Source organism: Fundulus heteroclitus, chromosome 9 (assembly GCF_011125445.2).
Source record: "Fundulus heteroclitus isolate FHET01 chromosome 9, MU-UCD_Fhet_4.1, whole genome shotgun sequence".
Taxonomy (NCBI): domain Eukaryota; kingdom Metazoa; phylum Chordata; class Actinopteri; order Cyprinodontiformes; family Fundulidae; genus Fundulus; species Fundulus heteroclitus.
The window spans coordinates 3,038,218-3,054,794 of NC_046369.1; the positions used below are offsets into that span (position 1 = coordinate 3,038,218).

The window sequence follows — 16,577 nt, forward strand, 5'->3', positions numbered from 1 at the left end:
ATTTTCTATGTTCATCTTTAAGCCTAAAGCTTTTGAGAAAAATGAAACCGCTAAATTAACTAAATAAAATTGATTTGTTACAAATGCAGACCGCGGACTCAATGTAGTTTGTTTGAGTGGTGTTGCCATAATGTGACGTCATCGGGAGGCGCAGGGACCATGGAGAATTTCTTCGTAAAATTTTCCGTTTACAAACCGCAGATGCCTGAACCACTTCAGCTTACTTCCTATTTGTAAAATTGTAAACATGCAAACTGTAATCAATGCGCTCAAATACAAGGAGCTAGTTCAGTTGCCTTTGGCAGAGAGCAAAATATTATTGGATAATTTTCTGTCCCTGCCTTTAGTGTTTTGGAGCCTTTTTAATGGTTTTGTACATGTATTTTAATTCTATATGTTGATCAAATAAATCCAGATGCTATATTTTTCCTCCGTCCTTTTTGCATTATTTCTGTCTGGTCATTTGTCAGAACAAAATTTAGTGATTGCATCCTGATGTCGATTACGTAATGCCAGGGACTAGAAAGATTTATTGTATGGAATTAAATGACCCAGCTTTGCTCAGCCATCAACTTCAATCTCATTTCTTCTGCCTCGCATTGACTTCTTTGGCTTTGTTTGAAATCAATGTGTTCATGGGAAAACGCAACAATTTTCCTGATTGTACATTTTTTATGGGATTTTCATGTAAGAATGTTTAGTATAAGTTCACTCTTGAAAAAGAGATTGTTAATCTCCATGAAGGCTTATTGAAAAATTACCAACTGATAGAAATATATTTGATTTTACTGTGGTAACAAAAACCTCTTTTAAAAAAGCCTTGTCTTTTTTTAAAATGTGTGGTTGGGCTTTGGCTTTTTAACCTGTTTTTAAATCTTGTTGTACTCTTGGGATTGCTTTTAACAATGAAAAGTGCTTTTAAAATACAGTTTATTTTATTTTTTATTTTTTTCTTGATTGGTTCAGGCAGCATATTGTTTGTTTAAAAAGCTTGAAGCTAGATCAGTTCAAATCATTTGAAAATAAACTTTGTCTTCCTATGTGAAATGGCTGTTTTTCAGGTTCTAAAAGTGCAAACAACAGCTTTGCTCAGACAAGCAGGGTTTACATCTTTTGCTTCAGTAGTTCCTGAGTGCTAAAATGTGTTTGGTATCTTCCAGATTTGTAGGACGCGTAACTATAACCCAGCATGAAGAGGAGATCGTCAGGTAAGTTTTATCTAGTTCCTCTCACTTAGTAGAGACGCAGGTTGTTATTGGCTCATTTTCTCCTTAAAAGGCTCTCAGATCAGCAGGTGAAAAGTCAGATTTTTTATTTTTCTCATCAGGTGCAGAAAACCAAGTTAAGCAATCTATACTGTTTTTTTTTTTTTTTTTTTTTTTTTTTTTTTTCAATAAAGTCACAGCAAACTGGTACATCCTGTTGTCAAAAAATTTTACTTTTGAAATGATGGAGAAACTAATCCAATCAATCTGTTTATTTACTTATTGTCATTTTATCGAACACAGTGAAAATGACTTGTTTTTAAGACATGCCTGAAGCAGGTTAAACACGTATTTACTAAAGAATAGCTGCGTTTAACAGTGGCGATGCAGCTTAGCACACCAAAGAATCAAGAAAGACGGACTAACGTGTTTTTTTATGTGGGTCTCATCTGGCTGGGCCCACGTTCAACATAAAGGTGAAAACATATTTAACTTGTGCTCATTTTAAACCAGTTTTATTTTTTTTTCATTGTTAGACCGCTGGGTCCAGAGAACCTGCTGCTGCGAGGAGCAAGGTTGAAAAATACCAAAGAGATTTTTGGTGAGTCAGAATAACAAATATGAAGAAAAAATACTCCTAAAAAAGACATTTACGCTAGAAGGAAAGATCTAGAAATGTATACTTTCTACATGAGGTTTCCCCTCTGTAAGAGCTAAAATGTATTTAAGCTCAGTTAACAAGTTTATTGGTCCCTTTTGGAATCTTTTGTCATCGGGGTTAATTTGTTTAACCAATTAAAAATCAATTATCTGTCAATGATGCATGAATTTTTTTTTCCATCATTAATTAATGAACTATATGTTGGAATAGCGCCAAAGATGATGTAACTCCTGGACTTACTGCGCTGTTGCAGGTGTGGCAGTTTACACTGGGATGGAGTCCAAGATGGCGCTCAACTATAAGTGCAAGTCCCAGAAACGCTCTGCGGTGGAGAAGTATGTAATTTATGGACGAGTGACACAAAAAAAAAAGCCTTTGTGTTGTTAATAAGTATCCGACTTCATGATGTTCTCCCTGCCAGGTCAATGAACACCTTCCTGATCATCTACCTGGTCATCCTGCTGTTTGAGGCCATCCTCAGCACCATTCTGAAGTACGCCTGGCAGGCTGAGGACAAATGGGACGAGCCGTTCTATAATCAGAAGACTGAACAGGAGAGAAACAGCAGTCCGGTTAGTCTGCTATGCTTCACTTACTGGAGGAGTTCCTTCATCGTGGCTTTCTGTTTTTTTGGTGTTAGCTTTGTGGAAACGCAGAAAAGAAATTTTTCAGTTTAGTTAATGTGATTCTTCTGTCTCTCTTTTTGCGTCTGAAATCTGTGCATTTTCCACTTGAATGTCATCAAAACACAACACACCTGTTTTCTTCATTACAGTTAAAACTCATTCTGATTAGATAATAATTGAACCTGCACACAGAGAAGCTGCCAGAGGGTCTCTGACGCTGTATTAGCGCTGGTCGATAATTTAATAACAATATATATCTGCCGATAGACGTATATCGATGATAGAAAAAGGGTCAATAAAAAGTTCAATAGAAAAACAGTTTAAAAGTTCCTTTTACATTCTAGCCATGTAGGTTAATATCACTTTCATTACATCCTCCCAACCAATCACAACGCAGACCCAGGAACCAAGCTCCGCCCCCTTCAAAGAGTTCAGAGAGCACGCGTTCTTTTTTCTTTTTTAAAAACGTGCAGATTTGGTAAAAATTTGTGTGTTCTGTACCTAAAAATAAGTCAGTAAACAAAAGCATAAAATGGCCAGGGCTGCACATAAAATATATATTTTGAATATGTTGATAATTATCGATATCGATCAATATGATTTCTATTTTATCAATGTTGTTTTTTTTTCTATATCATCCAGCCCTACACTGTATACAAAGAGAGCCTATCGCTGGCACTAATCCTTAATTAGGAGACCAGTATTGTTTGACAAATCTCCTGATCTAGTAAAACCGTCTTATTGATGCCCATTTTGGTCTTGTTTCCATAAATACTTGTGATTTATTTTACTTGTTTCGTAAGATTTGTTTCCCATTTGACCATTTCATAAAGCTGACTTTTGATGCCGTTGTCTCATAATGTGTAATTGAGTTGCTAATAGGAATGAATTACTCAGTGCTGAGGACTCATCGCTCTGTGTGGCTAAGATTTATAAAATCTAGACGTCCTTGCTGTTTTGATTTCTTTCTTTCACTGTGTTGTTTTTATTCGTGTTTTTTGTAATAAATGTCCTTTTTTTTTTTTTCCTCATCTTTCTTCAGATCCTTAAGTTCATTTCAGACTTCTTGGCATTCCTGGTGCTGTATAACTTTATCATCCCCATCTCACTCTACGTTACTGTGGAGATGCAGAAGTTTCTGGGCTCCTTTTTCATTGGCTGGGATTTAGACCTGTACCATGAGGAAAGTGACCAGAAAGCTCAGGTCAACACGTCTGATCTGAATGAAGAGTTGGGCCAGGTATGGAACAGGAGTGAAGAAACATCTGCAGCCGAATGGTTTTTATAAAGATTCAGGATGTTTCGGTCCCGGAATTTGAATATCTGCTGATGCGGATATTTTCCTCTTCAGAACTCTTTTACTTAAACATTTAGTGTTTTAATCCATGTTCTGTATAAGCGGATATGAATGAACCACGCAGACCCGTGCTATTACACTGCAAAAACAAAACAACAAATAAGTCAAATCTTCTTGAAATTAGTGTATTTGTCCTTAATTTGAGCAGGTAAATAAGGTGATTTGCCAATGGAATGAGATTTTTACACTTAAAATAGGGACAATTCATCCCCATTATCTCATTTAGAGTGCAACATACTTATTTTAGAGGTCAAAATACTCATTCCATTGGCAGATCATCTTATTTATGTGCTCAAATCAAGGACAAATGCACTAATTTCAAGATGATTTTACTTATTTTTAGTTTCCGTTTTTGCAGTGTATACTGCTGCACTTTGTCGATTTTATCAATTTAATTTCAGAATGTTTCTGGTTTAACAACGTGCCACATAGCTGCTAGAAAACAAAGAGCGTTACCTCTTTACGGCAAACGTCAACGTGCCGTTCTTCCATAAAAGGCCATTATGGTTCATGCTCTGTTTCTGCACTAATCGATCCTCCACTTTAATTTCTGCTCCGTGTGTGTTTTTTTTTTTTTTTTCATTGACAGGTCGAGTACGTGTTCACAGACAAGACAGGCACGCTAACCGAAAATGAGATGCAGTTCCGGGAGTGTTCGATAAATGGCGTCAAGTACCGGGAAATGAACGGCAAGCTGGTACCAGAGGGGATGACCGAAGACTCGCCAGATGGTTCATCACCTCGCCTGGTAATGCAGACGATTGCAGTTACTGTGACGTTGAACACAATGATTACGACCGTCTTTAAAGATTAAGTATGCAAAAAGATCACGGCCGAATTTTCCTCTGCTCTGTTACAGCTTTGAGTGTCCGAATCTCTCAGTGCCTCACTCAATTTTCAGTCAATTACAATATTAATGAAAAGTTTATTTAGTTTAGTAACTTCATTTAATAAGTAAATCACATTATGTAGATTAATTACACGCAGACTGATGTTTTAAAGCCTTTATTTCTCTTAATTGTGGTGATGTTCTGTTTACAGATAAGGAAAACACATTTTAAATTAGAGTATTATATCAGAGCAGTAAAAAAACATTTTAATACAGAAATGTGAGTTTGAACAGTGTGTTTAATACCTGCTTAAAGGTTATTCTCAAACGGTACTATTATAATCAGAACACAGTCAGATTTCTTCAGTGTGATCGCGTGATCCCCATACTGCAGGGAAAGAGTGTAAAAGTACTGATACACTGCAAAAAGGGAGCTACAAGTAAGTAAAATTATCTTGAAAAGAGTATATTTTTCATTGATTTGAGCAGCTAAACAAGACTATTTGCCAATGGAATGAGTATTTTTACCCCTAAAATAAGATTAATGGATATCCTGAACTTGAAATAAGATAGTGGAAATGAATTGTTCTTATTTGGCAGCTAGTCTTATTTACTTGCTCAAATCAAGGAAGAATACACTAATTTCGATAAAATTTTACTTTTGGCTCCCTTTTTGCAGTGTAAATGAATGAATGAATTTATTTCAGACAATTTAACAAATTTAACACATTTAACAAATATTAAATAAATCAATTTCAGAAAGTACCACATAATAATAAAAAATAATCAATTTAGGAAATTCTTCAACCAAGCACTACATAAAAAAGTAATTGATAAACATTAAATTAAATTTTCTGTTCCAGTTCAATTAAATCATTTGAACATAAATAGAGATGAGATAAACAAAATTTTCCTATAAATAAAATATATCAGGTATATTTACCCTGATTTCTGACATTGATTAGTGATTAAAGAAAGTTGTCTGAAAAGGGGTATGAAGAAGTAAAACTTATTTTTCATACCCCTACTCCCTCTAATTTCACTTAAAGTAACTTCCTATTAACCAACAATGTATTGATCCAAAATTCACAAAAAATATAAACAATTATATTTATACACATATACATATATGAATATATGCATATACACATATGAATATATGCATCTACATACATACACATAAATGCACACGTGCATATCAACATACATACACATACACAGTGCTCAGATATATCATTCATCTCTCCTCATTACAATACCTGTTGAAAAACATCAGTTTAAGCCTTTTTTTAAACAGGCTCATGGATGGACATTGCTTCAGCTCTTTCTGGAGTTTATTCCAGACCTTTACACCACAGACTGAAAGGCACTTTCTCTTCATGGTGGTTCGAACCCTCAAAATTCTGAAGTTAAGATTTTCCCTGAAGTCATATCCCCCTAACCTGACAACAGCCAGCTGCATGTATCGCTCCGCCTAGCTCCACTCACATACATCTGGGACATGGCTCATTGAAAGTGATTTCCCCAACCAAATTTTTGGTCTGGCCAATCAGGACGCAGGGCGGGTGTTTCCTGGATGTGACGTAGTGGAGAAGTGACCAACAACAACAACAATGGCGGCTCGCATCGAGGAAGCAAGTGTTAGCATTGATGCTGCTATTTCTTCTGTGTTGTCCAATCTATCTGATATTGTTTCATTAAAAGAACATCAGAGAACGGCTCTGAAGGCTTTTGTTGGTGGAAACCATGTTTTCGCCCTTCTCCCGACCGGATTTGGCAAGTTTTGTTTTCCGGGGCGCGGACGCGCAACGCCGACGCGCCCCGGAGCGGTTAGCGGTTAGCGCGAACCATATTGGGAGGCCTTTAGTCCTCGACGCGGTCCGCCCGGGATCGACTCCGACCCGCGGCGCTTTGCCGCCTGTCTTCCCCCCTCTTCCTGTCAGCTCACTGTCAATAAAAGGTGTGCCACTACAGTGTTTCCCGCCGGAATTTGCTTATGCGAGGCGGACTGACTCGCGGAGTGGGGGGTGGACGACACGTTTTCCGCGGACCGGCTCGCGGGGGGGGACACGTTTTCCGCGGCCGCCTCGCCAAGATAGCGCTGCGGGAAACCCTGCACTACAGCCGCAAACACATATAAAAAAAAAAAAAAGGGTTTTTTTTCCTGCGTCGGTCTCATCAGCGTCACGGGTTAGCTTCGGTGTGAGTGGTTGAAATAGCACGTCCATAAAGATGACAGACAAGTGGCTTATCCAATCATATGCAAGGAGTTTTGATAAGGCCCAGCCTTCAGTAAAGGCAATTGCTATGGAGAGGTCCCAGATGGATGTGAGTGAAGCTAGGCGGAGCGAGACATACAGCTGGCTGTTGTCAGGTTAATATCCCCCCTCTCTATCAGTGAACAGCTTTTGAATATTATCCGGTAGTTGTTTATTTCTAGCTTTGTACATCAGCTGAGCTGTTTGAAATTCTACCAGATCGGGGAGTTTGAGGAGGCAGGACTTTATAAATAGTGTGTTAGTATGGTCATGGAATCCTGCCTTGTGAATCATTCTAATGGCCCTTTTTTGTAACGTGCATAATGGCCGCAGTGAGGTTTTATAGGTGTTACCCCATATGTCCACACAGTAACTCAAGTAAGGTAAGATAAGTGAGCAATACAGAATATAAAGAGCAGCATAATTTAGAAAATGTTTTGCTTTGCTGAGAACAGCAATACTTCTAGATATTTTTGTTTGAATGTATTTTATATGAGGTTTCCAGCAAATCCTATCGTCTATCATTACTCCCAAAAATTTAATTTCCTTAACTCTCTCTACTGTCTTATTGTCTATTAGGATATGTACATTTGTTTTGCTTTTGCAGTTTCCAAACAATATAAACTTGGTTTTAACCAAATTTAATGATAATTTGTTAATATCAAACCATACCTTAAGGTGACGTAACTCTAAGTTGATATCAACTACAAGCTGATCCAAATTATCACCTGTACAAAAAATATTAGTATCATCTGCAAACAAAACAAACTTAAGTATTTTCGAAACTTTGCAGATGTCATTTATATATAGAATAAACAATTTTGGCCCCAATACTGACCCCTGGTCAGTATTGGGGTCAGTATAAATATTTTGAGGTCAGTATAAATATTTGAGATGGGCAGTTTAGAAACAAAGACTGCAAGGAGACGCATAAAGTTCCTTCTATGAAAGTAAAACAGCCTAAAATAATAGCAGTGCTGCAGCAGTGCTTTAGTTATGTTCAGATCAAATCAGTGTTAAGGAGCCGACTTCAGGTTAAACGTTGACAAACTAATGAACTAGTGTCGGCTCTGTGAGCTTCTCTTGTTTTGTTTCCTCTTTTAAAGGGAGTGATTCCCGCTGTTGCAAATGGCTCAACTTTCTTTTTAACATAAGTTTAATGTACTGACGTTTCACCTAAAAACTTTCCTCATACCGACTAATTAGCCGTTTCCTGCCTTTTGATGCCGCTGCTGTTTGATTCAGTGTAGGCGCTGCTGGGAGCCTTAAGTTCGTCTGAGATGTTGCTCTATAACTTTACGCCTAGGAAAAAAGCTGAAGCCGTATAAATAACTAAAGTTCAACATAACATGCTAATCAATATCAAACCGCTGTAGCTGTGGAGTCACAAGAAGCTGTAAATGTGGATGTCAGAATGCTTATTTCTTTGGAAAAGTTTGTTTAAGCTCCATCTTCCTGGCCTATACTTTTGGTACAGGTTAGCAATGTCATTTTTTTAAATGTATGGAGAAAACCAGGCAGTGCATCAGTTGAAGCCGAACCGGGGGGGGGGAATTGGTGCATTTGCATACAATACATTTGCTTATGCAGAGTCTGGCTCCCCGTCCTTATGGATGTATTCGTACTGCAACAGAAAAGATTTGCTTGTTCTACACAGAGGTTTCAGAAGAAGACGTGAAATTGCTTCATCTCTCCTTCCTCCCTGTTGTTTCTACCCAGATGGGGGAGGAGATATTGTTCCTCAAGGCCGTGTCGCTGTGTCACACAGTTCAGATCAGCTACGACCAGCCCGACTCGCTGCTGGGAGGGGATCCCTTCTCCCACGCCAACGGCTTCTCCTCCAACCACATGGAGTACTACGCCTCCTCGCCTGACGAAAAGGCTTTGGTCGAGGCAACAAAGAGGTAAAGCGTTACGTCTTAATGCATCTCCATGTCATCTGTTGCTTAAAATGTGTTGTGAAAATATCAAAACATAACCTGTCCACGGGTTTATTACTGTGATGCATGTGAAAACTGTGTAGTTTAATTGGATTAATGAGCAGTACGTCAATTTCTTTGGGGCGGTGCCAAAAATGCAGGAAAAAACAACTCTTAATGAGGCAATAATGCTTTTTAGGTTGTTCTTATTCTTTGAGCTAAACAGAAGAGCTTCAGCTGTCCTTTTGATGAACAAAAATCAAACATACACTGCAAAAACAGAACTAGAAATAAGTAAAATGTTCTTAAAATAAGTGCATTTGTCCTTGATTTGTTCAGGTAAATAAGACTATTTGCCAATAGAATAAGATTTTTGCACTTAAAATAAGAACAATTCATCTCCATCATCTTATTTCAAGTGCAGGATGTCTAATTATCTTATTTTAGGGGTCAAAATACTCATTCCATTGGCAGATAATCAATCTTACCTACTCAAATCAAGGATAAATACACTAACTTTGAGAACATTTTACTTATATTTAGATCCGTTTTTGCAGTGTATAATGTCTGCAAAGCTACCTGAAACGTTGTATATGAAGCCCAATTTGTGACATGATGCTGGACTTTGTTTTACCTGCCGCAGAGTTCTTTTTATTTATTTTTTTTATCTGCCGGCTGCAAGCAGAGGCTGCGGGTTTATAGCCGTCTGGTGCCCAGTCACCGGTTCATGCCGGTGTCAGAAAGTTAATACAGGCAATAATTTAGTGTTTCTGGAGTGTCTGGAGGCCTCAGGGTCAGAGACATAAATAAGGTTTTTAAATGGCGCCCCACTAACTCAGTACCTAAAATAAAAAAGAACAGCTGGTAGTTTGACAACAACAGAGTGGAAATATTCCTGGAAAGAAATCAGAGTTTTACTTGGCTAGATTTAATCTTTGTGGAAACTACGAATCAGGTCAGCGATACAGTTCTGCAAATGTCATTTACACTTGAGCATAAAATTATTCATAAACCTGTTGGATTAAATTTAAAGTCAACCAAGAAGTTTGTTTCTGATATGGAATGAGGCAACAATATTAGAGTATAATATTTAAATAAATACTTTCTGTTTTCTATTTACGTTGTACATTAGACATGTTACATGAAATATTTTACTCTTCTTAAATCATCAATTATTAATCCTTATTAGTATTACAGTCATCAAACCCGTGTTATAATTGACCAGACGCCGCCTGTCAATCAGTCTCTGAGGCTGGGCAGTAACCGACCAATCAGCCGTCGCCATTTGTCCCAAATCGAAGCGCTCCTTACCTGCAGCAGCTTCTCCCTCTTAACCTCCGACAAGAAGATCCCAGGATGTTTTATTATGAAGGCAACGCGGTCAGAGTGATCTAGTTAAAAAAACATTGGTAAAATGATTAAATGTTTAATTTAGTCAGAGGGCGTTTATTCCTCTCCTGAAAGCTTAAAGGAGTCACAGCAGCGATGGACAGGGAGCTAACGCATGTTGGTCGGTATGAAGGTAACTCCGTTCTACTTCATAAACGTTGTTTGTTTAATGGTTAAATTAAAGGCTGATGATTCATTCTGGCTCTGCGGTGTTTTGGATATCTGAACGTTTTCTGTCGTCAGCTACGATCAGTCACCAGGACTCGGGTTTTGCACGAAGCGTTTAATGGGAAAAGTAAAATTAACACTCCTGATACAGAATTTAACCGTAAATTCTTTACCTTGGAAGCTCGACGGCAGCATGAAAACATCTCAATCAAGTTATATGGTTTATCTTTGGTATAAATTTGCTATTTTAACTTGGGCTTTAACATCCATTTGCCCGTGGTTACCTTGAAATAACTTCACTGACATGATTCACAACTTTCTTTTGTCTTTTTTGCCTTGATGTTAGTAGATAAGGTAAAAATGCCTCTTTTCATGCTGCAAGCTTCACCATCATTACAGCGTCTATTTGTCGGGGCTTAGAGCCGCCTTGGGTACATTTCAGCGCAGCCGGAGCGATCTTACAGTCGGCCTCACGACTATTGCTGACCGGGTTTTTACATGTTTTTATTGCTATTTAAAAAACAATAAATCTTCCCGGGTGGGCGCCAACCCATTCCCGGGGGCGGCTTCGCGGGGCCTGGCCCCCCGGGAGGCGCCCAGGACCCCTGCCGCGGGGGCGGGACGCACCTGGGGCCTCTGGCCAGGACCACTTCAGCGGGGCTGGCTGCCGGCGGAGCCCACGGGCTCGTCCCCGTGGCCCTCTTTCCTTGGGGGGGGGGGGGGGGGGGGTTGCAGATTTCCTGTGAATGGCCCCTCTCGGGCGCACTGCTTTGGGGGCCCCTTTGGGAGTCCGGGGTTATGGGTCCCCTGACTCCTGCCTCTGTGCTCGGGGAAGGCGGGTCTTTGGTTCTCCACAACCACTATCAAGCCATTTCCTTCTGGATAATTTTCACCTAAACTAGTGCACTCTCACAATCTCCCACAGGTGCTGGGTCCCAGGTATTAAATGTTCACTTATATACAGAAAGCCTATAATTTATTTATTTATTTTCTTTCACTTTCTTTTTTAAGGTATCACATTACACATGTCAGCTTAAATAATAGTACATTTAGCAATGGTATCAAGGTGTTACACGATTGTATCTGTTGCTTTATGTCTGTTGGTTGTGCTGTTCTTTTTGCGTCTCTTTCCAGGTGATGGAGCAGACAGAGGACGTTTTATCATTCTCTTCCTTATCTCTTCTTTCTTTCACCTCTTCTCTTTCTTTTTTTTTTTCTCTCTTCTTGTTCTTCCTTTACTCTCCTACTTTCCCATTGTAGTGTCCATATAATTTGAAATTCTCCCTGCAGGAATCACAATAAAGCTACTTACATGCACAAATCAAGCGGAGCATTATGGCGAAAGCTGTTTGCTCTACTTGTGAAAGTAAAATCTGTCGAGCTCTATTTGGCATTAAGACATCAATTCTTATTGCCACATTGCTAGACAGGACACTGGGAAAAAAATAAAAACAATAAATCTTTGGTAATGTGCTCCATATTGGCCTCTTTGCCATCACCCTCATTTGTAGATCCAGCCACAGACGGATATCAGAACTTTGACTGGGCCCCTCCAACACCTCCATAGTGTTTTCAGTCAGATGGCAGCAGACTTGGCCCATTTACTGCTGTAACTTTTACCAAGATTTTGAAAGGTTACAGTTTTACAACGGCAAAGGTTTTACCTAATATCGTCCATGTGGTTTAAAGCCTTTTTATTATGAGAAATCCCCAACCCCCTTCAACTCCCTATGAGTATAAGGAGAGTAATCTCTTAAATCAGTCCAGACGTGTACTGACTTCTTTTCATGTTCCTCTATAGTCCAGTCTCTTTGCATTGAGAAAGTACAATAGTTTCATCATTATTTTTATTCATATTTCAATTTGTTGGCTTGCCATTTGTTTTTACAATTTGCAATGCAACCTTTTTCTTAAAGTCTAAAGGTCGTAAACTTTAGCATCGTTCCTCCTGACTCTGAATAGGAGCCACTAAAACTGCACGGCTGACTGAAAAACAGATTGCTATCAAACAAACGGTTGAACATGAAAAAATGTTATGGGAAGGTTGCCGCTAAGTTGAATGGTTACGCAACATCTGAAGGGCAAACATTTATCTCTGCTAATAATTCTACGTTTCATTCCCTCGTCTCCAGAATCGGAGTGGCTTTCACGGGCTGCAGCGGAGACACCATGGAGATCAAAACATTTGGGAAATCTGAAAAGTAAGTCGAGTTCGCAAAAACATGCCGCTAATTTAAACGGGTCCCCGACCATAACAGGTGAGCATGAAGTAGCGCCAATGTTTACTGTCGCCAGTATTAAGTGACAACACTGCAAAAACAAAACTTCTTGAAATTAGTGTATTTGTCCTTAATTTGAGCAGGTAAATAAGGTGATTTGCCAATGGAATGAGATTTTTACACCTAAAATAGGAACAATTCATTCCCATTATCTCATTTAGAGTGCAACATATCTAATTATCTTATTTTAGAGGTCAAAATACTCATTCCATTGGCAGATCATCTTATTTATGTGCTCAAATCAAGGACAAATGCACTAATTTCAAGATGATTTTACTTATTTTTAGTTTCCGTTTTTGCAGTGAAAAGTGATCCTCTTGTTTACAGTGTTTAGCATTTTCATCAAACAAATTTCGTTACGTGCTCCATGTTGTAGATTGTAAATTTAAACACCAAGCAAATGACGCACGCAGTGCACACGTCACACCAGAAAGCCAAACTAAACCTGAATATTTGCTGTTTTCTTTGTCTAAATGTTATCAGCCAGATTGGTCTTCTTTGCCCTCAGGTATAAACTGCTCCACGTGTTGGAGTTCGATCCAAATCGAAGGAGGATGAGCGTCATCCTGCAGGCTCCCTCAGGTACCATTATCTGCTGTTTTCATCACGAGGTCAAAAAATAAAAACTCTACAATTAAGTTTTTTTTTTTTTTTTTTTTCCCATGTTTCTTTTCTTCTCCTTCCAAGGAGGGACAGTGCTTTTCACAAAGGGTGCTGAGTCTGCCATCCTGCCTTTCTCCACTAATGGAGAGATCGAAAAAACAAGGCTGCATGTGGACGAGTTCGCCTTGGTGAGAAATTCTAATGCCGAGGACTGCATCGTGTTTGTTGCTGAAACTGACGCATATCTATGAATATTCATACCATTGCCCTGTAGAAAAGTGAAAAATACTAAAATTATCCCGGTGCTTTACACTGCAAAAACAAAACTAAAAATGAGTCAAATCCTTCTTGAAATTAGTGCATTTGTCCTTGATTTCAGCAGGTGAATAAAATGATTTGCCAATGCAATGAGATTTTTACACTTAAAATAGGAACAACTCATCTCTATCATCTTATTTCAAGTGCAGTATATCTAATTATCCTATTTTAGGGGTGAAAATACTCACTCCATTGGCAGATCATCTTGTTTACCTGCTAAAATCAAGGATACATGCACTCATTTCAAGAAAATTTGACTTATTGTTAGTTCTGTTTTTGCAGTGTACCATATTTTGGGGAAGTGGATTGTTTGAGACATTTAAAAAAAAAAAAAAACACACAAATTCAAGCCCCGGAAGATTGAATGTTGATCTATCTGCCTCTTGATCCATGCGTCTGCTGTTTCTGTGTCTAAGCCTGGCATTTAGACACGATACGGTGATCAGTTTCTGCTCTGTTGCTCTCTGAGCCCACACACGTCCATCTTCCACATCATAGCGTCAGATTTCAGCCCCTAGAGTTGGTGCTCTGGTTCGCTGTTGATTTGTGGTCATCGCGCCTTAAGGCTGCTTTGGTGAATTAAACCCAAGCTGCGATAATATTTATACATCTCGTCTTCTCTCATCCCAGATCTCTAGACTTGATATTTGCCCTTTGACGTGGAGCTAACTTGTCTTATTTTATGTTTCACAAGCATAAACCTTTCCTCTGCGGTTCCTGTTTTTATACAACCTTCCTTTTTTTTTTTTTTTTGTTATCTCTTTGTTCCACTTTTTAGAAAGGTTTGCGTACCCTTGTTGTAGCGTGTCGCCACTTCAGTCCAGAGGAGTACATCGATGTGGACAAGCGCCTGACTTCTGCTCGCACGGCTCTGCAGCAGAGGGAGGAGAAACTACAGGAAGCCTTCGCCTACATCGAAAGAGATCTGCAGCTCCTGGGAGCAACCGGGGTGGAAGACAAGTACGGAGATTTTGAACTTAAATCAGAAAAATGTTGTTTCCCTGCCTACAAAGAGCTCCTACGATTAATAACCCGTTGAAAGAAATGATGAGGAACGGGCTCTTTTTTATTATGGCCGATCATTGAAGTCTTACTTGCCTTTAATAGTAGAGATTCACCAATTACTGTATTTGTCGCACTTTTCTTTCATAGTTTGGCCGATCTTGTGACTTATAATTACGTACAACGTATTTATTATTTTTAAATGGTGATTCATATTGACCAACGTGAACCAAGTAGTAAGCATTACCGTCTATAGCCACAAGAGGGCTCTCTAGGCTTGTGAAAACTATATGCTGCTCCTGTACCACTTAAAAATTTATTCAAACATTAACTTATAAACAAAAAAGACCGAACACATGTACATACGTTGTTTTGCAGTTTCAGTCCGCATTCACTCAGCAGAGAGACACCTTGAAGGCACCAGACCGCGACAGAACCCTGTTACTGGGCTGTACGTGAAGCTAATAGCAGCTAGCGCTAGCTTACAGCTCTGTTGTCCGCGCGGTTTACAGCTTCCCTGATGCATGTTAGCTTTATGTTGCTGTGAAACATCCGTGTAGCATGTAGCTGAGCTAACAACTTTCAGCATAACGACCCCTTACGCTGAAATGCGCTAACGAGAACTTTGCCGGTCGGAGTTGGTGGCTTTTTATGCTAATTTACCCGATTCAACCTCCCAGATATGTTCCATTTTATTTAGCTTGTTGTGGATGCAGCTGTGTAATTGAATACGTTGCCTTACCAGATTAAATGTCAGTTTTTAGTCTGGGATTTTATTTTGTTTCTAAATAATTGCGACCTATAGTCCGGTTCAACTTATATATGTGTTTTTCCTCTTTATAACACATTTTTTGACTGATGCGACTTTTATTCTGCTGCGACTTATAGTCTGGACTTACCAGTTGTTTCCTTGAGCAACTCTGATCGGTGTTCAGAAAGTCAAAGAAGTAAAGAAAATTATTAAAGATTATTGAAATAACTTATTTATTAATTGCATTAGAACTACAAACTCCCACCATTTTCTTTCTATAAATAATTTAATACCTAAAGGTTTTCCAATTAAATGATCATGCCCTATTGGCCAACTATGTTTTATTTCTGTGTTTTACACTTGGTTTTTGCTCTATTTGTTAGTAAACAAAGCTTTTACGTATATTTACCATAATGACAACACGTGACCAGAGGTACAATGCTGGACATGCACACAATGAGTAAACAAGGAGTGAGCAACGTCCAGCAGAGGTGCAAAAAGAAAAAAGGAAAGTCCAAAATCAAGTGTGAAAAAGCACAATCAAATAATTTGGTGGAGAGATACATCATGAGTGATTTTATAGGGTTGACAAAGGTACAGTCAAATATACTGAATAACGGGTAATTAACCTGGTTGAAATGGAATGACCAAATGCATTTAATAATTATCTTCATGCTATTATCAATTCACCGCTTGAAAAACCACACGTCACCAGCAGGTTATTATTACCATGTGAATCAGAAATGGCCGAATATTCAGCCATAGTCAAAGAATATTTTGGACGTTGTTGTGCTCTTGCTGTTTTTGGCTCTTTCTTCCTTTATCTGCTGTCGCTTCCTCTGCTCTCTACTTCATCTCCTCTCGGTCTCAGTTCGCTCACACAGTCGTTGGCAATGCTCGGCCACTTTCCCCCCCCCCAACATCACACGGCAGACTGTCACGAGATTAAACTGAAGTAATGAGGTGAACAAACTGAGCTCTGATTGCAGATTTAATGTGTTTCAGTCCACGGAGAAGTGGAAGGAAATCAAATGTGAGACGCATCTCTGGTTTTAAGGAGCTTCTTACTGGAGGTCAGTTGTTCGTGCTTTATAGACACAGCTGCCCTGCTCCTCAGATCCAGATCCAAAAAATCTTTGGTTCATATCCAGAACCAGAAATTGGTATAAAAAAAATAAAATTGGTATCAGTTTGGAAAGGCCTGATTAATGT

At 38.9% G+C, this 16,577-nt stretch overlaps 1 protein-coding gene across 6 annotated transcripts in view; it reads left to right on the forward strand.

Annotated features, from left to right (window-relative positions):
* atp11b (ATPase phospholipid transporting 11B (putative)) overlaps positions 1–16,577 on the forward strand; it is a 67,813-nt gene that overhangs the window by 21,860 nt on the left and 29,376 nt on the right. For all 6 annotated transcript variants that reach the window (XR_004931649.1, XM_036140842.1, XM_036140843.1 and 3 more), the window contains exons 8-18: positions 1,161–1,208; positions 1,742–1,806; positions 2,120–2,201; positions 2,288–2,438; positions 3,535–3,732; positions 4,439–4,597; positions 8,656–8,840; positions 12,545–12,613; positions 13,200–13,273; positions 13,379–13,482; positions 14,391–14,572. Coding sequence is in view for 5 of the 6 variants with exons in the window: in XM_036140842.1 (XP_035996735.1) it covers positions 1,161–1,208; positions 1,742–1,806; positions 2,120–2,201; positions 2,288–2,438; positions 3,535–3,732; positions 4,439–4,597; positions 8,656–8,840; positions 12,545–12,613; positions 13,200–13,273; positions 13,379–13,482; positions 14,391–14,572 (1,317 nt within the window). In the remaining variant the exon portion in view is untranslated. The remainder of the gene's footprint in view (positions 1–1,160; positions 1,209–1,741; positions 1,807–2,119; positions 2,202–2,287; positions 2,439–3,534; positions 3,733–4,438; positions 4,598–8,655; positions 8,841–12,544; positions 12,614–13,199; positions 13,274–13,378; positions 13,483–14,390; positions 14,573–16,577) is intronic.